The 21,603-nt window shown below is 40.4% G+C and overlaps 3 protein-coding genes across 3 annotated transcripts in view; 1 reads left to right on the top strand and 2 right to left on the bottom strand.

Annotated features, from left to right (window-relative positions):
- cep104 (centrosomal protein 104) overlaps window positions 1-11,290 on the bottom strand; it is a 36,197-nt gene extending 24,907 nt beyond the window's left edge. The window contains exons 1-7 of the mRNA XM_041945934.1: window positions 11,232-11,290; window positions 9,844-9,970; window positions 9,140-9,313; window positions 8,255-8,393; window positions 6,738-6,800; window positions 3,894-3,970; window positions 3,233-3,401 (exon numbers count right to left, since the gene is read on the bottom strand). Coding sequence (XP_041801868.1) covers window positions 3,233-3,401; window positions 3,894-3,970; window positions 6,738-6,800; window positions 8,255-8,393; window positions 9,140-9,313; window positions 9,844-9,956 — 735 coding nt within the window. The 5' untranslated portion in view covers window positions 9,957-9,970; window positions 11,232-11,290. The remainder of the gene's footprint in view (window positions 1-3,232; window positions 3,402-3,893; window positions 3,971-6,737; window positions 6,801-8,254; window positions 8,394-9,139; window positions 9,314-9,843; window positions 9,971-11,231) is intronic.
- A 633-nt stretch (window positions 11,291-11,923) lies between these two features.
- lrrc47 (leucine rich repeat containing 47) lies at window positions 11,924-16,839 on the top strand. The gene is made up of 7 exons (XM_041945364.1): window positions 11,924-12,502; window positions 12,885-13,340; window positions 13,455-13,571; window positions 13,790-13,905; window positions 14,441-14,543; window positions 14,737-14,826; window positions 15,176-16,839. Exons 1-7 carry the CDS (start codon window positions 11,933-11,935, stop codon window positions 15,395-15,397), a joined length of 1,674 nt encoding a protein of 557 aa, XP_041801298.1. The 5' UTR covers window positions 11,924-11,932; the 3' UTR covers window positions 15,398-16,839.
- On the bottom strand, window positions 16,815-21,125 carry LOC121612469 (L-rhamnose-binding lectin SML-like). The gene is made up of 10 exons (XM_041945365.1): window positions 21,050-21,125; window positions 20,612-20,689; window positions 19,791-19,823; window positions 19,628-19,690; window positions 19,204-19,339; window positions 17,997-18,106; window positions 17,857-17,901; window positions 17,539-17,671; window positions 17,164-17,267; window positions 16,815-16,893 (listed from the first exon to the last, which is right to left on the bottom strand). Exons 1-10 carry the CDS (start codon window positions 21,108-21,110, stop codon window positions 16,862-16,864), a joined length of 795 nt encoding a protein of 264 aa, XP_041801299.1. The 5' UTR covers window positions 21,111-21,125; the 3' UTR covers window positions 16,815-16,861.
- Between the last annotated feature and the right edge of the window lie 478 nt (window positions 21,126-21,603).

Below are 21,603 nucleotides of genomic sequence, written 5' to 3'. Positions count from 1 at the left end.
ATAATACAGCCCTGGTGCCACATAACAGTAAGAGTGCCACATGGTGAATCATTAGGATTTACAAGTTGGAAATTTGACGACAACTTCCAGTAAGTCAGCCACATAATTTCTTCGTGAGGAAATTCCATTAAGCTGAATTAAGTTGCTAACCAGGTGCCAAGCGACACAGTCTGAACATCAGCACTTCGCCATTCTGCACTCTCTTTTGGACAAAACTAAAACACGTCAGGTTTTTCTGTAATTTATATTTAGGATCATCTCCAGCAAGTAGTTCTTTCTACTCAATAAGCCTCCAAGCAGGAAGAAACACACTGTTCTATCGTCTTTCCTTCATGTGTGTTCACATATGATGTAACACCAAAAAACATTCTCTGACATCCTGAGTGTGTGATGACAAGGATTTTCAGCATAACTATCTTGCCAACTGCTTTGTTCAGGATGCTAATATGCCATGCCAACAAGATACATGTGTGCATGTGTGTTATCTGGTTACAGAGAGGCTTGTGGTTAGGCGTGGGTGAGACACTACCCAAGGACCATCACCACAGCTGCTGAGCTTATTAAGTATTCATGGTCAGCATGGCAACACTGTATACAAAGGAGGTCTGTAACAGGAATCTGAACAATGTTTAACGACTACTGTTACAAACAGTGGTGAAATTGCACAGGATATGTGAAGAAAACTTCACAAAGTTGAGATTTGAAAGAGAAAAATCATTGAAAAATCTACATGTTATCAGTGGCAGTGGATACATGGGGATATTTGGACCTCAATCATTTTCTGATCACAGTAAAAACATTGCTTACAGTTTCCAAAACTAGTTTGCTGTGCATGACGTACATACTGCATGTGGCTTAAAGGAATAGCTTGACTTTTTGTGAATGTGCTTTTTTGTTTTCTTGCTGAGAGTTACATGATAAAATTATACCATTGTCATGTCTGTGTGCTTGGATCTTGTTGCTTGTTTCAGTCTTGTTCAGCATGTACAGAGTGACACACACACATGCATGGAAATACACTGGATTTAGTTATTACTCTGTGTATTGATGTTGACATTTCATTCATTGCCAAGATCCCTATTTCTGATTATTGTGAAGATGAATAATGACTGGTGAATACCTTTCCTCCATCCACTAATGGCTCCTGCACAAACCAAAAAAGGCAATCGATCTGGAATCTGGATCATGGAAAACTGCTGCAGTTTGTCATTTTACAAGAAACAGTCAAAAAGCTGAATGACAATGGAGGAAAAGCAAACTACATGTTCACTTCCACATTTTTAAAGATCAGGTTATAATTTACCATAATGCAGTCAGGAGAGAAAAACAAGCCCATTTCTCAAAGATCCCAAAGTGCTTTTTTCCACACTTGACAGTCCATCCATCAACTGCTCACAGTTATACAATAAGTCACCAACTCTTAAATGCTTCAATTTTGTAAAGAAAAAAAGAGCTTCTATTAGAGCCAGTATTGTAAAGACATACAGCCAATCTCCCTGGGAGCTCCCTGCTCACAGGCCTCCATCTACGAAGTCCTCCTTTGATATTGTGTCAGAAGATGCCATCAGTTAAGTAAGCAGAATGATGTCTTCTACATGTGTTCTAGACCTCATCCCATCTAAGCTGCTAAAATCCTGCTGGCAAAGCCTCTCTCAAGTAATGAGTATAATAAATCCCTATTAATTCAGGTACCTTCGCCACATCTTTCAAGGTTTCAATGGTAAAACCTCTCCTAAAGAAATCCTAGATTAATCAGAGCTAAACAATAACAGACCCATAAATGATTATCTACTTTTCCTTGGTAAACCTTCAGAGAAAATTGTCTGTAATCAACTACTTGTTCATTTAAGTCTGGTTATTGAGCAAACCACAGCACAGAGACTGCCCTTCTGAAAGCTGTAAATGACCTGAGAATGATTGTGGATGCAAACAGCGTGGCTGTCCTCCTTCTCTTAGACCTCACTGCAGCATTCCGTACAGTCAACTGTGATATTTTATTTGAGAGACTTAAGAATTGGGTGGGTCTGTCTGACCAAGTATTGGCTTGGTTTGAGTCATATATAACTAAGAGATGTTTGTCAGCCTGTATGTATCAGAGACTCATGGTACTGAACACAGTATTCCTCACAAAAGCATCTTTGGCCCATTTCTGTTTTTATTATGCTGCCACTCTGAAACATTATTAACCATCACCATCTCAATTGTCATTTTTATGCTTTTGATGCACAACTGTACATCCTTCTCACCAAATGACGCTGCTGCACTACATGCTCTCATTGCCTGTCTCACTGATATTAATGTAAGGTTGGACAAAAACATTTTAAAGCTAAATTAGGAAAAATAAGATTCTTTTAATAGGAACCAACATCAGAAACTTGAAAGTGAGTCCAGACTCAGATTTGAATTTGAATTCTCGTTTTTACAAAGTCAACTCTGAGCCATGCTGAGAGGTGCTTGCTTTCATTAGCCATTTAGACTACTGTAATTCCCTTTGTACTGGATTACCTAGAAACCTAGAAAACGTTTCACATTCCACGACTGCTTAAGACACTGCGCTGGCTACCTGCGTCTTATAGAGTTTATTTTTAAGTTCTTTTACTTGTTAATAAATCTTGAAATGGTCTTGCACCACCTTACAGCAGAGATTTTCTTTCATTTTATGTTCCAGCCAGATCACTAAGGTCCTCCGTTGCTTTTCTTTTAAACGTTCCTTCTGTGCCCCATAAAAGTACCGGTCAGAGGGCCTTCGGTTTGTATGCCTCTAAACCGTGGAACTAACTGCCTCTGGATATGGGAATGGCAAGCTCTCTCTGTGTATTAAAATGAAATTAAAGACCTATCTTTTTAACCTGGCTTTTCATTTGATGTAACATTAAAGCCTTAGATAAGATTTAATCAATGTTTTTACTCTATTTTATTATCCCTCGTATTAATTCTATATTATTAATTGATTTTTAACATTTTGTTATTTTACTGCTGTAATTTTTAGACTAGAAAACATTTTGGTGAGTTGAGTAATTCATACATTGTATTCGTTCAATCCTTACAAAAAACATGAACTGCAAAATAACCCCTTTAAAAATTAGGAGCTCATGTAACTTGAAACATATATCTTTTGAATGCCTTAAATATTAATCATTCCAGACTTTGACCATACTGCTCAACCATGTGAGCAAATATTTGGTGTCAGTCTACCAGTGCCATCCAGTCAGCCTCCCAGGAGCTACAGTACCTTTTGCAGGTCTGCAATAGCCTGCTTTAGATTCTTGGCCTGCTCGAATTTCTCCTGCCGGACCATGTCCTGCTTCTTTTGGTCCAGGAGACGGATGATATAGGCAACTTCGGGGTCCTGGTACATGTCGAAGGCCAGATCATCCAAGGGGCAGAAGGACTCACATTTGCTGGGTACCAGACAGGAAACAAAGACATCAAACATGTGAAACAATTAATATACTGGAACATTAAAACTTTCTCCACAGTGATACAGTTCTGTCAGGTCTGAGCTTGAGTCTGAGCGGTCTTGTTACACTTGTGAGACATGTTGACAGAAGAGTTGATTTAGTTTTCAAATTCATTTTGACATAATGCCAGTGTAAAACACGTGTCATTAAATGGGCTCTGTATTGTGCAATTCCTGATCAAAGGGGAAAAACACTGACCAACAACCCCCAAAGGGTGAGACCCTGAGGCGAAACGTCCCTTGGGGGTTCATATATTAAAAGAAAAAAACAATTTCGAAATGTGTTTTGCTCTTCGACAAGCCGCCACCTGCATTGTCTTCAAATGCGAGTGACCTTGAATGCCTTATTGGTTGGCTTCCAGACTAAATGGCTTTGTTGAACAATGTTATTGTCACAAGACAAAGAAACCAGGGTTCAATGCACTAGCCTCACCCCATGAAGGTCATGTCCATGGAAGCCTCCAGCTGAGTACTGTTGAGGTAGTGTTCGATCAGCTGCTCTCTGCTTGGCTGGGGGTGAACAGATGGACAAATCACACACTTGTGCATATAAGCTCTTGTATGACTTGTTTTCAGATCCCGTTAGCTTCAAGGTGACCCTCAACTTCAACCTGTACCTTGACCTAAAACTAACCAAAACACTGCCCGTTTCAAAAGTGAGGATCAGCCAAAATGACTTCACCAAAAAACTCCTTGGACCTCATAATACAAGTAATAAGAAAGTTCACACACACGTATATATGAATCCAAGCCCAATCATTAATAGACAGTTCTTGGCTATTGGAGACTTGTAATCCACTATGAGAACAGGAAACAGAGTCTACTGATGTCATTTCTTTTTGTAGTGCAGCAGAGCATCAAACCAGCACTGAATATGAGGAAGGACTAACTTCCTGGTAGAGAAGAGCGCCACTTCCTTTTAGCCAGTCATAAGTAGGAACAAGAACAACGCTGCCCACTTATCTAGTCATGTGTATCTGATATGAGAAGCTAAAATATATTCCAAGAGGACAGAGAGCAGCCAAATGTCTTTCCCTATGTCACTATTTCAAATAATCTGGTTTATTGGGTAATTGATTGATTAATATGTTACTAATCTATTCTGAGGTGTTAATGTCACTTTATCTTCATCGGTCATTAACACAGTTCAGATCTGATGTTGTTCCTGGACCATAAGCGCATCTGTACGTCATGCTAATTAACTACACTTCCTCTTAAACCACTTCTTAAAGCATTAGTTTACCCAAATGCCAAAAAAAGGTTTCTCACTAGTTGTACGATGAAATATGTGAAATGTTTTGGTTTTAATTATCCAGGTTTTCAGGTATCTGTTTCTGAGAATTCAGCCGCCACCCTAATACAATGAATGGAATTTAGTCTGCAGTGTGCACAGCATTGAAAAATTATATTTGAAAAATTCAGCAGCAATATGTGTTTCCAGAAACAATGTACATTGCAGCTCTGGAAAAATCCTCAGGCAGCAAAAGGCATAGTCCCGGTGAAAGCTGGTGATAATGAATTCTGTAAACTATCCAGAGAAACTGCGCATCAAATTCGCAACACATCAACAACACATCTCGAGCAAAAACATCACTAGAAACCCAAGTAACCCAGTCTGCGAACAAGGACAGGGAAAAAAGCTCAACAAACAACAATAAAACCTAATAATAAGAATAAAGGAAATGTATCAGAAGATTATGCTTTCAGTTAAGTGGTCCATCAATCACTTGTTAAATGAGAAAGGAGACCACATTTTGACACATCACAGTAGGAAAAGCACAGGGGTAAATAATAAAATAAATGATGACTGAATTTCATTTCGCCGCTTCAGCTTCAGGGTGCTGGTGTTGCTCATGCTGGCTCGCTGTCATGGCTTACTGGGACACAGAGCGGTATTAGTAACACCTGTGCTTTTCCTACAGCGGCAAGTCAAAATGTCTGCTGTGATAAAGGCCAATTACACTGCCATTTAGGGCAGTAACATGCAAACAACACAAAAATAAATAAAGTTAGCTCAAAATCTAGAGCCTGCCTTGTTTAAAGTTCGGAGACTGGCGATACTAGTTGGAGAATGACAGAATGGAAAGAGCAAAAGAAGAAAAAGCTTTGACGTCAGCAGAGCAGATTTACAGGACGATGGAGAGTTAGTGGAGGTCATGAAGGCAGCTTCAGCATCTTTGTGTCAGAAAAAAAGCCATCATGCTTTTTCAATGCCGTGAGCACCATGAACAAAATACATTCATCTCCAACGTAGCGGACTGGAGGCAGAAATCTCAAAGACACAAAGACAGACATCTCTAAACCTGCACCATCTTGATACCCCTAGAGGGAAGTGAGTTCATAGTCCAAACTTCATAGTTTGGATGAATGGACACTTTAAAGCAGCACACACTTAAATAAGCTTTCTCCCTGCATCCACACCACAGTCTCCCTCCACAGAACAGACACAACCCATAGAACAGATATACAGTGCGAGAACAAGATCCAGCCGACCCTCCAGGTAAGATCACCGCAGTGGTGGGGGTGCTCAGAGTCGGATTAGTGGAGCAACAATGCAAAGCCTGTTCACTGGAATCTGTGCGAGTGTGTGTCCGTGTCTTTCCATGTCTCTGTGTCTGTGTGCATTTTAAGGTGCTCTCCCTCCTCCAGGACCTGTCTGTCTGCAGGACTATCTGATTACACTGGCTAACTAAAAGCCTCCTGTGCAATTACATACTGTCCTGTCCTTTGTGTCTCGTTACGACATTCCTAACACATATACAAACACATCACACCAAAAAAACCTGTGCAATATATGCATTATATCTATGCAATCCAGTATATCCTCGTCATAAAATTCTTTGATGCAACAAAACCATCAAATACTGCCTAAAAACATAGGTAAGTTGAATCAACAACTCTAAGACAGTCTAATCTTACTCTTTTCATTATTCAGAGCCATTGCACTGGATTTGCATTATATTGTGTAGGTGTTTAATTTGTCATTCCTCACATGGGCAAATAATGCAAATACATGAACAAGCATATATGATGTACAATAAGAACGATATGCAAGAAATGTTATGACCCGTTTTGTTTACCAGACCTATTTCCCATTTTAACATGCCAAAAGTTCAAACTGCCATAGTGGGTGGATGAGGAAACAATCAGTCAACCTTATTCTAAGTGACCGATGACAGAGCAACGTCTCACAAAATCACAGCACAACAGCACCACCTACTGCTGTGCAGGTGTAAGTTCAGTGGTGGGTGACAGGTGAAGGAGTGCGCTCACTTACAATTGTGTGAAAAGCATTGCCATCCAAAGAATCTCCCAGAACATTAATGGCAACCAAAGCAACCTGAAATTATAAACAGATGTTGGTGAGGTGGTTCAATGAAACAGAACTGTGAGAGAAAGGCAAAAATTAGTGCATATAACATATGGATGAGTGTTGGATGTTTAGTTCTAGGGCTGGTGATATTACATATTTTTTATTATCAGAAAATCACATGAAAAGACAACGTGACAACAATATTGACCTAGTATTTCTTATTCCTCTGTGTATCTAAGCTCCATTGTAGTCCAAAAACTGTTGAAAATACATCAGCAAACCACACTGGCTGACATGTTCTTTCAGTACCATGAACACACACACAGTAGTTTATCTTGAATCAATCCCAAATAAACTGTCCTGTTGCTGTAAACACAGATTAAAGCACCAAATGTGTGTTAATCTGCTGCTGAAGGCAGTCCTCAACAAATTAACCATTTACTCAAGTTTGTGAAATGTGTTAAAGGCCATAGTGCCCAGCTGCTTTCAGAAATGATTTAGCCTGATTAAAAATGAAACCATAAATTTGAGACCTGTTTTTTCAGCGGGAACAAAGAGAGCTTGAAACTGAGTGGCACAGACAGTGGAGGGAAACACTGAGAGGCAGACAAACACTTTGTTGGTTTTGTTGTTTTCGTGGGATTTGCTACAAGCTACGAATCTGGAAAAAAACAGCCTTTAAATGCAGAACAGCAACTGTTATATTACATTCATGGCATATTACAAAATAATGTTTTGATTAATAGTTTAGTCTCTAAAAATGCTAAAAGGCCATCACATGATATCAGAGTCAACAGTGTTGTCTTGCTGTGTCTGATCAACAGTTAGAAACCCCAAAGGTATTCCATTTAAAATACAAGACCAATGGAAGCTAAGCACTATATTCTGGTATTTTGACTAGATAAACAAATTGAATCCATTCATATTCTTTCAAAGAATTAAATAACAATTTGACTGATCATTTTAGCACTATTGGAAATGAAAACGCAAATGAAGCTCGTGAAGTATGAATTTAAGAAGATGATGTCAAAAAAATAATTCGCACATTATTCATCATATTGCATTTATCAGCTGAATTTACTGTAGTCTTTTCACCACAACACATAACAATAATAATGAGACTCTAAACTATCATCTGAGATGGGTACTCTACCCTGTGTTGCTATTGGATACTAGACTGATAGCAGGCTAAGTGCTGCTCAGAGCCTCATGCAGCAGCAATCAAGACAAAATAACCTCTATGTGTTTCAGTCACTTGAATTTCAGGAAAACAGCTAATGACTTGAAATGATCTCAAACACACGTTTGAAGGACACTGTTTACAGAAATGGCTGCATCTAGTGCTGCTGTAAATGGTAGGACTGCATGTCTTTGAAACAAGATTTTGTTATTTATTACTAATCAATGTAACCTAATTAGCTCTGAAAGGCTCACTAAAATATTTTCTCACAACAGTGCATTGCTACGGTCTGCCAGTGTACCTGACTGTAGTGATTGTAACGGTTGATGTGGTTCTTGTGGAAGGTTATTCTCAGGTATGTTCCGATGGCGTCAACATGCACTGACTTCAGCTCCCGAGCTTTGAAGCCTGTCTTCTCATTATCTGACAAAGGCACGTACCTGTGGTGAAAGTGAGAGTGCTGCTCTTCAGTTCAACTCTTCTGCTGAGATATACAAGACTAAAACACATTGCTACATTTTAATTCTGTGATGATATACTGTACAAATATTTTACTTATCTAAGTGGGCTAATTCAAACTCGATATTTAGTAGCAGTGGGCAACACCTGTGCATAGCGACCAATTCAACTTCCTTGGGCAAGGCTGAGGGCAGGTATATTCCTAATGAGCATGTATTTTGGCCCAAGGACATGCCCCTCATGGTCCCTATAATTTATGGTTCTAAGACCAGATACTGTTCCATCAACATCCACCTTTTGATATCAACCTATGACACATTATTGCTGATGGCTGTTTCACTGTAACTAATGGCTCTGAATTTGTACAGCAACATGCCATACCCTAGATGCCTGTTGGAGATCCGAGATAACTACTACAGAGCTTGTCTGCATGTACCTCTTTTCTGGTGTGGTCACTTATATGCAAAGTAAAAATCAGATGAAAATAACAAGGCAAAGTGTCTAGGGAGCATCATCACCAGATGCCTGAATGAGACAGTCCTTGCTAGAAGAAGCCAGCAGACAGAATTGGTCATTTGATCACATGAACACCACAAAACGACCTGTGTTGGTGTACACTGCAACATCTCAATCTCCTAAACCATCATGCATTAACCTAATGTGCTATTCTAGTAAAAACACACAAAAAGGTGAAAGTCAAAACCGAGCCTAAAGTCTACAGTCTCACCCGAGTCTACGAAGCTGTCCAGGGAACCCTGGTGTGCTCATTTCAGGAAGGGTGTCTCCAATGTGGAACTCCACCTCGGCTGGGATCAGGTACTGGTGGGCCAGCAGCTGTAGCTTCCTCACCCTACTTCTCTCCACCAGCTGGAGGGTGATGTGCTGAGGGTAGGAGCACAGCCTGCAGAACAGTTGATTAACACAATTTTGAGTTTCTTTAAGAGGATAGAAGAAATGTACAAATGTTCTAAGAAAACTCATAAACTCAACGGGGGGTCGGTCGAACAGTTGGTCCACAAAAGATTCTCCACCCTTTGGTGGACACAGTTTTCACCCTAGGAGGCTGAAATGTGGCATGGAAGAGTGAGTGTGTGTGTGTGTGTGTGTGTGTGTATGTCTATATGTGTGTGTTTATTCATGACAACTGGCGATGAGAGTGGCTAAGGGCTAAAAGGCACATATCTCCCGATTCGTGGAAGATTTGCACAAGATTTTGTGGAAAGATTGATCATGGGCCAAAGGAGCTGCTGATTAACTGTTCATGCATGGTGAGGTTGTGTATGTGTGAATGCATGAATGGGTGGATGCATGCACGCACAGGACGCAGCTATGGCAAAAACACGCTTGTTTATTGCTTTTTTAGCTTAGGAAGAAGTTGCCATGATGATGAATGTGACATGCTTTTGAAAGTGCAGCACTGTGTTAATATACCTGCTGGATCTCCAGCCACTGACTGTAGGTGCATGGACCAAAAGCTCCTTGGCACTGAAGTTCTCCTCATGACTTGAAGAGTTGACCACAATGAATCCTATCTTTCTGGGCATTTCTCTGATGGGCACTGATACAACACAAACAATTCAATTAGTAACAAGGATGAATGTAACAATGATGTTGAGTCCACAATTATCTATTCATTTTAGAGGCCTGAGCAGTCCAGTTTGCATTTATAAACATCTGCATTTTTTATTATACTGGTATAATGCCTAATTGATTGAATAACTTTATTGTTTATCAGATACAGAAAAAAAACAAAGGAGAACAAATTAAAGTGAAAGCACTTATTTCCAACATGATCTCAAGCTGCTCTACTGACAATGAGTGACAAATTAACAATAGGCTTCTAAAGTGTATGTTTAGTTTAAACCAAGTAAATACACTCTCTTTATGCTGGGTACAGACTAAAATGTGTCCATAATTCATTTCAGTAAGTTTACTTTTTCTCTGCTCAGATATTTCCAGCTTTAAATTTAGCCAATTTTAAACAGCATTATATTTAGGCAGTGTTCTTGTATTGGTGCTTGTGTTCAACACTTGAGAACTGTGACTTCTTTTTCTTAATGACAAACTGTTTTTTTTTATGAAAAAAGTATACAGTTGTTTAGGTGTCACTCACATTTAAATAATATCTTAGAGGACTGCCACAACACTTTGTCCATCGAAACCGCTTACAATTTATTGTTATTTCCTAATCCAGCTAAAAGTATTTAGTGTCACAACACACCCTTCTACCGTATGATGCTCAACAAACTTGTCAGCAATGAGACAGCAATTACTCTGTTTGTTTACACAGAACAGAACAGAAACAACAGATGAATTTCTGAACAGAAATTTAAGAATGGAAGAGAAACATTAAGCCTATTTAACAAACACTGGTTATCATTGTGAAACTTTACTTTATTAGCATATGTGTGCTGAATGTACGGCAGTAGCTTTAAGTATGAAAGCAAGAGGCTTTAAAATGTGTTAAAGTATTTACTTTAGTGAATTCAGACGGAAAATATGAAACGGCCAGTTTACTGCATACAGTTGGCATATGGTTCTCTTTAAGGAAAATCTTTGTTGAATGCCACCTTGGAGAGGACAGAGAAGTCCTTCTTACCGACTTGCTCATGTTAGGCGGGGGGCATTAGCTAGCTAACTTCTAACTACCCAATCAGCCAACATAGCTAGTCTTACAGTAGCTACGTTTTAACGTTATTTTCACCGGCTAAAATCCACTAAATGCGCTGACAACTGTCATTTGTTATCCCCTACCCTTTGTTGGTATATATTTTACAATGAAGAAAGGTTTTCTTGCGCGTATTTTAAAGATAGCTTACCACGAACATCACCGTAATGTTGACAGTTAGTCTTTCCATCTCATCTCCATAACCACCGCTGACAACAACCAGCGCGGACATGCGCAATAGAGGGATTGTCGCCGTCGCAATGGATTGTGGTCAATCTAGTTTTATATGCGTGCAAGTAGGTTTTGAGATCAGCAGTTAGTTGGTAAAGCCAGCTTTAACATCTCTGGTTGTGTTACGTTTCTGCCTACTATGATCTGCAATGGTCATATCGATAAACATCCAAAAATACATTTTTTATAGAAATTTTTCCAACTTCTTCCTGGTCCACGGGTGGAGCAGAGCAAATGGCCAAAGTTACAACAGGAAGTCAAATATTTGGCAAAATAAAGGCATTGCATGTAGCGGTAGCTTCAGACTCGTCAGCTCTTAAAGTATAGCAGCAAATCTAAGACTGGCGATATACATATTGTACAAAAATAAAAACATATGCCACAAATTAACAAGAGATGCACAGGCCTCACAATAACAGCTCACAATTCCTTAACAAATGAAGTTTTCATGGTAGCCTAGTAATTCTTTCAAGTTGTTTTTATGATATTTTTTGGTATATTGACGCAGGCATGTACATTTACCATGCGAACTCTTAATGTCCCGGACATAATAATTTATTTTGAAATATTTAAACGGATATAAAGTATTTTTGCCCATCTTGACAAGTGGTGTCTAGCAGCATGGATGACATAGAGAAGTGGCCCGAAATAGCGAAAGCAGCGACGGGGAATAGACGGGAACTGGTTTTACAGGGTCCATCCGTTGACGGGAGAATTTCCTCAAATGGGGGTCTAACCTCTGCCATCTATTCCCTCACACTGCTGAATTATCTTGAGGTTAGCCAGAGCCCGAGTCTGACGGCGATCCACGAGGACATCCGGCATCTGACCAATCTCCAAAGCCTCATTCTGTGCAGGAACAAGCTAGCCTCCGTTCCGAATGTCTTCGGTAGCCTCAAGTCCCTGAGGGTCCTGGACCTTTCAGTCAACAACCTCGGGGTTTTACCAGAAGGAATCACTCAGTTAAGGGAGCTAAACACTCTCAATGTGAGCTGTAACAGCCTGGAGGTGCTGCCAGAGGGACTGAGCCAGTGCACCAAGCTGTCCTCCATCAACATCTCCAAGAATCGCATCACACGTTTCCCCGCTGACTTCTACTCCGAGCGACTGGATCTCCTCAGCACACTGGTCGCTTCTGACAACACCATCGACCAGCTGAGTGGAGATATCCACAAACTAGCTGCTCTGAAGGTCGGCCGGGTTTCAATCCAACACCAGCTCCTGCTCACCGAAACATAAACAGAACGACATGATTGTAAATGTTGCATGAATTGTTGGTGCACCAAGCAGCGCTTTACAACTTATCATCTCATCTCATAGTTTCGGTTTTCTTTAAGAATGCATCAAATGTACTCCGAATTTAAGAGGAGCTGTCACGATGTTTATTGTATATCTTGAATTATTGCTAACGAGGTTTTCCTGTAGTTATCAGCCAATGTAACACTAAAATGTCAGAATTTTAAACAGAGTTTGGCGGGTAACCGCCACACAACCATCTTAAATGCAAAATACTCTTGTTACTACTTGTTTTTCCTCAACATAACATTTGTCCTCCTTGTGTCTGTCTCCCCAGGTGCTGGATCTCTCTAACAACAAGCTGAGCGAGATCCCCCCCGATCTGAGTGACTGCCCCAAGCTAAAGGAGGTCAACTTCAAAGGCAACAAGTTGACTGACAAGCGTCTGGAGAAGATGGTCAACGGCTGCCAGACCAAGTCCATCCTTGACTACCTCAGGGGAAAAGGGAGACAGGGAGAGGATGGAGGTGATGCAGACGGGAGTCGCAAGGCAGACAAGGGGAAAAGGCAGCAGCAGAGGAAGAAGAAGGAGAAGGTGGCAGATGAACAGGAAGAGGTGGAGGAACTGAACAAGATGGTGGTGAGGGTTCTCCACGTTTCAGACGCTCCTACAGCGCTCACAGTCAAAGTGAGTGCAGAAGTGAAAGATGTTCGACCGTATTTGGTGTGCTGCGTGGTCAGAGGCATGAACCTAAAGCCTGGGAACGCTCTCAAACGGTTCCTGGTGGCTCAGGTAAGATCAAACCCCTCACAAGGTGGCATACATAGGCTCATTTTGTCTGCATGACTAATAAAATAACAGTGTGCAGTTGAGTGCCCAAAAAAGTCTTACGTGTTGTTTTTCCAGACAAAGCTCCATGATGACTTGTGCGCTAAAAGGACCACCGCAACCATTGCAACTCATGACGTGCAGCTTCTCAAAGCTCCCTTGATTTATGATGTCAAATCACCTACCCAGCTGAAGGTGTGTGAACACAGATTGGTGGGCTCAGTATTTTCCAATTTCAATCCAATTCTTATGCCAGCTAGACATTAAATATCTATCCTTTGCAGTCATCAAATAAAAAAAAATGTTAATCAGAGTTTATTTGTGTGTGTGCTCAGGTCATTTTTAAATTTGTGATTATCACTGAAAAGCTCTTAAAAATTTCCGAATTTACTTAAGAACACAATGTTTGTTAGATTGCGCCACTGGGTCGAAGGGAGATGACGGCCGTCGAGCTGATAAGACACCTTCAGCTGGAGGCTGATGAGCTGAGGAAGCAGAAGAAGAGGCAGAACGTCAGTGGCCTCCACAAGTCAGTACGACTTAGGACTCCTGTACAGCATGAGCTTTGTCTCTGTCTGGAACAGTGTTCTGAAAGATCCTCATTAGTTGACTGCAGGCTGGAGTTAAGGCAGGAGTTGAAACCTATGTGTAGGACGACACTTTACATGAAAGTGGTGCACAAGACATCTGTATAACCTGCTTGTTGTTATTTTTGAACACAGGAGTACAGTGTGAGTACGTTGGACCACAGCTGTAGCCTGACTTGGTTCAACCTCAGTTAAGGCATCACAAGTGTATTAAGCTCACATTGTGTCTGCAGGTAGTTGGAATCAGTGTATGATAAAAAAAGAAATGCAGAAAAACTAGAATGTAAAGATACTGATCAGTGTTTATTACATATTTAAACAGCTGATTGTGGTACTTGACATCAGTATCTTATAAGCTCATCAATACCTCTAATGTTTCTTTCAATCTGTTAAATTATCTGTTAAATCATCACGCACTTACATTTGCTTAAGCCCTTTTCATACTGTTGTCTCTCTCAATTATGTTATTTTTTACAGATACCTGCAGATTCTGCAAGGAAAAGCATTCTATCCCTGCCTAGTGGATGCAGAAGGTCACGTGATCTCATTCCCACCTATTACCAACAGTGAGAAAACTAAGGTGTGTACGTCTAACCCATAAGAGAGCGATCCATTTTTACTGCCACTCACTAGAATTGATGTCGGCAGAAAAAAATAACACATCTGACATGCATGTCATCTTATGGCTTGTGCCACACTGCCTTATTGTAGCCCACAGTGTGTCTCTGTGTCAGAGACAAATAATTACATGATCGTCTGATTGTACTTCACAGATCAAGAAGACCACCAAGGAGCTGTTCTTGGAGGTGACGAGTGCAAACAGCCTGCAGACCTGTAAACATGTTATGGACGCTCTGATTGTAGTAAGCTTCCGTTTTTCTCTCTTTTCTCTGTCATTAAATAGTAAAAGTTTATTACAACTTACAAGTTAGGTCACTAAAAACATTTGGACTAATCCTGAAGTTGATCATGAAGTTCCACAGCTATCATGAAAGTGTGTCCAGCAAAGAAATGTTAAGTGCACTCTCTTCCTCCTTTTCTACCCTTGTTTTGCACTGTTTTGACTTTAGTGTTTAGTTTGAAACATTTTTTCATCTTGGAGGTTTTTGAACAAAATGCATCAAAGAAGAGAGACAATCTAAGACCTTAAGGTTTACACTCTGCTCTTTCGACAAATCGCACATTTAAAGGGCATTTCCTGTTTGTTCACAGAAAATGGCCGAGTTGAACAAGTTCACAGCAGAGCATCAGGAGGAGCCGGGGTCAGATGGGGAAGGGGAAGGCCCACAAGAACCACCCACCAGCCAGGAGACCTCCAGCGAGCTGATCGTCCAACAGGTCCGAACTGTCGACCATGACGGCAACCTGAAGGTCGTCTACCCGTCGAAGACGGACCTCTCCGAGGACATCAGCAACTTGACCGTCATTTGGTAGTGGAGCTCCGGATAACCTCTAATGTTTACACTCAGAACCGTGTTACATGAAGTCCTTATAATGGATTATCATGGGACATTAAGGCAAAAATTACATCCCTTTACTTCAGGGAGTGCAGAAAATCTGATCCTAATAGGAATTTTTGTGATTAAAACAGCATCCAGCAGCAGTTTGACTAGTAGTAAGCGTTGCCTGTTAATGAATGAACAGCTGTGTACATGTGTAGTAATACTTCAATAAACCCTCCCGCTTCCTGAAAGCATGACTAACATGACAAACTCTATCTCAAAATATCCATATTTTTGTATTAATTACAAACTGAAGACAACTTGTCTGTTGGTGAAATTCATTTTGTTCAACTAACATTGACTTAAACTCTGGACTGGTCACATGTATCTGTAGAACTGGAAGATTTGTATGACTGTTAATCAACCTAAAGTCCCCCTCCAGTCAGAAAAGTTGAATGTTTGAGCTTCACTGAGTAGAATGATGAATGTGCACAGTTTTACACTTGAAGGCTTTTTTCACGTTCATCTGCTGAAGTTGTCTCTGCGCTAATTGAAAATCTGACTTCAAGAGGCGGGCCTACAAGCATGATTTGTGACATCACACCAGGCGTTAGCATGCGTCTTGGGTGATCCGATCATAAGTGGACAGCAGAGACACATCGCCTTTCATACCTGTGTCTATCATGCATCTCTAGGGTGCTGAACTTGTGTTCAGATTTCGTTACTGCCTACGTCACGTCGGCAAGACAGTCAAATGCTAACAGCTTGCTAAGAAAACAAGACTGTTGAGAACTTACATAAATGTACGAACTATTCCACTGTTAAGATTGACAGGACAACAGCTGCATTAGCATTTACGCTATGCTGATGAAGTGTGGTCACACCTCGACAAGTGGTTTGAGTGATCGGACCACGATGCGTCTTGGTGGTTGTTTGCACTCATATTTAGTGCTGCCCACTTGTGAGCCAATCACCCAAGATTCAGGCTAACACCAGGTGTAAACAGGGTCTCTTTCTAGTTGGTGTGGTGATAATACTTTTTTTTTTTTTTTTTTGCAAAATCCATCAGATCACATATTTTTATGTATGCCTTAATACATGTGTGGAGGGGATCTTTAAAGTGTGACACTTTCCCTTTAAACAGCAGCAAATAATGTTTGAATTGCACTCAATTAAATTTTATTTAAATTTCGTTTGCATTCATTGCATGTCAAGTGCATCCAAGGTGGATCAGTTTACCTGACAGAAGCAGAAGGTCCAATGATGGTGACCAGACACCTGGGAAAGAAAGGTCACTCTCCATCGAAAACTTTGTATAAAACTTTATGGGTGAAACTGTTCCGTGTTGGTACTCGGCTATAGTCATTCTGGAACCAGCCAATGGATAAAATGAATAAACTGACAGATCATTCATTTAGTGCATGTTTATTGTGATATGACTGTGATTTCAGTTTGTTTACGAAGGCTGCTTTGGAATGACCCCAGGATCTGCAAAAGAACCGAAAATATTCGCTATATTAGCTATATTATTCGCTATAATATTGCTGCATTAGCAATCAAAGCACTCAAGTAGAATGATTTCTTTCTGCCATCACTGTGAGATTTTTGCTTTCTTTTTTTTTTTGTAGCAGTTGGCTGTTTTAGCAGCAGTGTGATAGCAACACTATCTGGACAGACCTCTGCATCATGCATTTCCCCATCCCTTAATGTGCACCACAATGGCTGTTCATCAGCATGAACAGCCTTTAAGATACTTACATTGGCATACATAAGCTACCTCCAGGTACTTGTAAGTCCCAACACAGGGGTCTCCGAACACTGAGTTGCTCACCATGATAGTACAGTGGTTTTTCCCATTACAGCTGTGGATACAGAGCGATGTGAGTGAAAACAGACTTGGATGCGCCTATGACCGTATGAAATATGTTCTTTAAAGTAGGTGAAAGTTGGTGGCAATTAACCTCATCAGACCTGAGTTAGAAAGCTCATTTCTTTATATCTGTGTTTTTCTTCCTAATTCACTGAGGGAACCTTGCAATAATTCAGACTCAGCTATCTATCTGTGCCAGTAGCAAATTGCCTCTTGAAGTCTTGATTTATTTCTTATATTTAACAAAGAGCGTGCAACTTTACCTTTCAGCAACTTTACTCGTGGGGGCTGAGCAGTATACATTCTCAAACTGAGAGGCAGGCCGTTGGTAAAAGCATGTGGTCTGGTCGCGACGTCCATAGTCAGCACCGTAGACAAATATTACCTGCCCTTCATCTGACAAACAGAGGAGGGAAGAGTGGCACAGCAGAGAAAACGGAAATGCAGTTGAGAAGCCGGCAACCAAAAGAGCAACTAGAAACTTATTCAGGAAAGTGTTGATATGCAACAGAAATGTAATTATGCTAATGTTTGTCACATTAATCTTCCATCAATGCAAAAAAGAAAAAATGTCGTCTTACCGCAAAACAAATGTGCCAGAGAGTGCTCACATGCAACGAGGTGAACTGTCAAAGTAACACGAATAAATCATATTAGATAATCACACCATAACACTTGCAGCTTTGTTTCACTGTTCATTCCATGCAGACATGTGACTGACTTGCTGGGAAGCAGGTGTAGTTGGTTTCCAGGTATTTGTAGATGCCAAAGCAGGGATCAGGGGTTTGGACCACATTTATGTTCAGTTCGCACACCTTCTTTCCATCACACCTGTGGGAAAACATTAACAGCATGTTTTTAGCACAAAGCAAAAGCACACTAAAATAGTGTAAATAAAATACTGTACAAAGTCAGCCTTATTTGACTTAACTATTTAGTCCCCAAACTTCAAGTATGGAAAGTAGCAGCATTGTATGACTGGTTCCCAAACATTTGGTTTAGAGTAAACAACACAGTCCCTGGAGGATGAATCCTGATGACTTTGGTCAGTTTTCTTCTAGTGCCTCCAACAGGTCAAAATCTCCAAATACCAAACCATTTGTATGCTCAGTTTTGCCCTGGGACCATAAATGGCATGGTGCCATTTCGCTCAGGTCTCAGACTTCCTCTCTCAAAATAATCTACTTGATGGTCAGTCGGGTGTCAAGGCCCGCCGTTCCACTGAAACTGCACTGCTGTCAGTGATACAAACCCTGTGGCCAGTGAGAAGGGATGTCTTTGCTTGAACTGTCAGCAGCCTTGGACATGGTGAAGCAACAAATCCTCCGATCCACCCTATCTGAACTAGGCATCTCAGGTATGGTGCCGCTCTGGTTTGAGTCCTACTTCACCTCACAGCGCGATCATTCAAACTGGTAAGACTGGTAAGTGTTGCTTTCTGAGTGTGTATGCCACCCAACTTCTTGTAGAGGCTCTGGTTATCTCTTGTCTTGACTACTAGTCTGTCCATCATTAGTAATACAACTGTAATGGGACCATGAGCATGATTAGACTTTGTACTGAGAAAAGTTATACAAGCACGAACATTATATATGTATATAGTATACATTATTATTATATGATTTAGCAAATTTTGCCCTGCTGTAAAACTAATCCAGGTATAATGCCAGCAGAATATGCAAATAAACCTTAAAATGATGTGTCTTCAGGGGTTTGGGTGATGAAGACTTAACATAGAATGAAACTAAGATCTTTCCATTTCACCTGTGGTGCACAGTGTTAGTGACTAAGTCGAGGATATCTACTGAAGCTCAAAACTCAACGACATTGAGTCATTGACCTGACTCACTGCCAGCAGTAGCCACAGTTACAATACGCAGAGTAAAAACTGTATATTTGTATTCTATTATTGTGCATGCAATGTGTACCTCTTCCTGAGGATGTTCACTGTGCCCTTTTGAGAGCACTGTGTATTGACAAGCTGTTGTTTAGGTCGGCCCTCACTGCAGGTCTCTTTGTCTGCTCGTCCATACAGTGCTTCCTTCACACGGATCACTCCGTTGTCTGTTAGGAGGAATAGGGTAATAAAACCAGTGGGAAAGTTTTCTTCTTATATTTGTCTGATGCTGTAGCTGATGAAAACTGTTTAAAGAATACACTTTATAACTCCTGTCACTCCTAACATAAACATCAAAATGATTCTTACATGCTCAACTTTGAAAAAGCTCCTAAATGGTTATAGCATATTTCAAGTTATTATGACAACATAAATTCGAGGGTGTAGAAACATGGGGATGGGGCACTCTCTGACTTTTGCTAAGTTCCAAATGTTTACACACAGGAGTGTCATACCACAGCTCAGGCGCTGGACATTGTTGCTGCTGCCACAGGTGATAACTGTCTCTGTGGAAACAACTGAAATGACAGATATGAAAGAGTAAGATGAAGTGTGTTCAAGCCACAAACCGTATGCAGAAAATAAAAGCAATCTAATATCACATTCATAGTCGTTTACCTGCTGTCATGAGTGAGCATGCTGCTGCCAGCACTGGAAAAGAAACATCACTGTCAAGCTGTGTCAACCAAACATTGACAACAATCATATAACATATTTATTATATTGTTCTATCAAAGTAGAAAATACTTTTTTCAGAAGGGTTTGAATGAAAAATGTTTGAATGTATGTGAAATTAAAAATGCCATAAATATGGTATGTTACCTTTTTCTTATTGGCTGTTACTCAAATAATCATCATTTGATTGTACATACAAAATACACATAAATCATCCTACACTACTAAGTTGCAGCCAAGCCATTTTTCTGGGTGATATAATCGGTAACGCGAGCCCAAATCCTAACAAATTTTACAATATGAGTCAGACGAAGGGTATGTAATCTTCAAACTACAGAGAAGCATGCAAGGGATCCACTTGTTAAAATGAAAAAATCCCTTTCAGCTATAATCTTACAACAGTAAAGCCTTCTGCGAGTTTTCAGAATGAACAAACAGCAACTGCACCATCTGGAGAAACTTTCTCCCAATAGTTATCCTACTTAATAAAATATTTCCACTCATAGTCTTTGAAAGTCCTCCAACCTGAATTACGCTGTCACAAGTAGATGAAACGGATGGAAAGATTATATTGAGTCTGGTCTCCATAAATGAACATGATGCATGACCTTCAAAATGAACAAGTATGTACTATCCTGAAACTCCAATCAGATGCATTAAAACTTTTCTTTAAAACTAACTTTAATACTTTTTAACTTTAATAAAACTAATTTTAATAATTGTTTTATTTAACTGAATTGGTATTAAGTCAGTTGTGTACTCACACAGTGTGGTGCTGAGTCTGAAGAGGAGCATGGTTTTTAGAGGATCCAGTCTGAGGTCAACAGCGGGACTAATGGTGGCTGAAACGGACACACCTGTATTTATTCTGCTTCCTCGAAGAACTTTGCCTTACATGCAAAACAACAGCTTGATCTTGCACAACGAACCCTCTGTGTAAAATGCACACAAAAATGTGTTCCCTACAAGGATGTAACACTAAGAGAACAATGACTTCTTGTACACAATGTGAATGACGATGATGATAAGAAGAAGGAAAAAGATTTCCCATGCCGGCTCACATTACGGAAATAACATGAGGTGACACATGCAAAAGGCACTGCACAAAACAGAGAGTAAAAGTGAAATGACAGACAGCATTGCAAAACTCACAAGACGGGTATTTACTAAGAGGATGGGTTGTTTGGCGATCAGTCACCCACCAGTCCAGAGATGGTTTTTCCCTCTGGTTTTTCCAGCCTGACAAAAAATAGACTCATTCATGTCTCTTCCCGTCAGCGGTCCTGTCTCTCACATCTCCTTCCTTGAAGAAGTGCTCTCTGTCTTTGAGATGTATGTAGACTGCAGAGTCTTGTCCTGAGGAGTTAACATCATTTCTTAGGTCATGAGCGTGTGTACCTGTTCAGTCTTCTAATGTATGTGTGGACCTCCTTACAGCACCATATGCTCAGTTCACAACTTAAAATACATTCTTTGGAATTAAGTGGCTCACTTTTCAGAGCAGCTGGTAGCTAAACAGGTTCTGCTCTTTGCGATAAGTTCTGGGTGCTTGACACACAAAAGAGTTGTTGTCATGTTATTTTCTCAGTGGACTTCCTGGAAAACTATAAAACCCCTGATGTTATCTTTGCTCTGTGGACCAGAAACACCAGTCGCTGAGACAGAGAATCTGATGATAGGATCCATGAAGCTTTGCATGTGCACATTTCTTCAGATTGTTCTTAAACAATTAGCACACATTAGCCAAACCTGATCA

Source organism: Chelmon rostratus, chromosome 10 (assembly GCF_017976325.1).
Source record: "Chelmon rostratus isolate fCheRos1 chromosome 10, fCheRos1.pri, whole genome shotgun sequence".
Lineage (NCBI taxonomy): Eukaryota > Metazoa > Chordata > Actinopteri > Chaetodontiformes > Chaetodontidae > Chelmon > Chelmon rostratus.
Note: the sequence above shows the minus strand (reverse complement) of the source record. Positions and strands in the feature narration are given on the sequence as shown.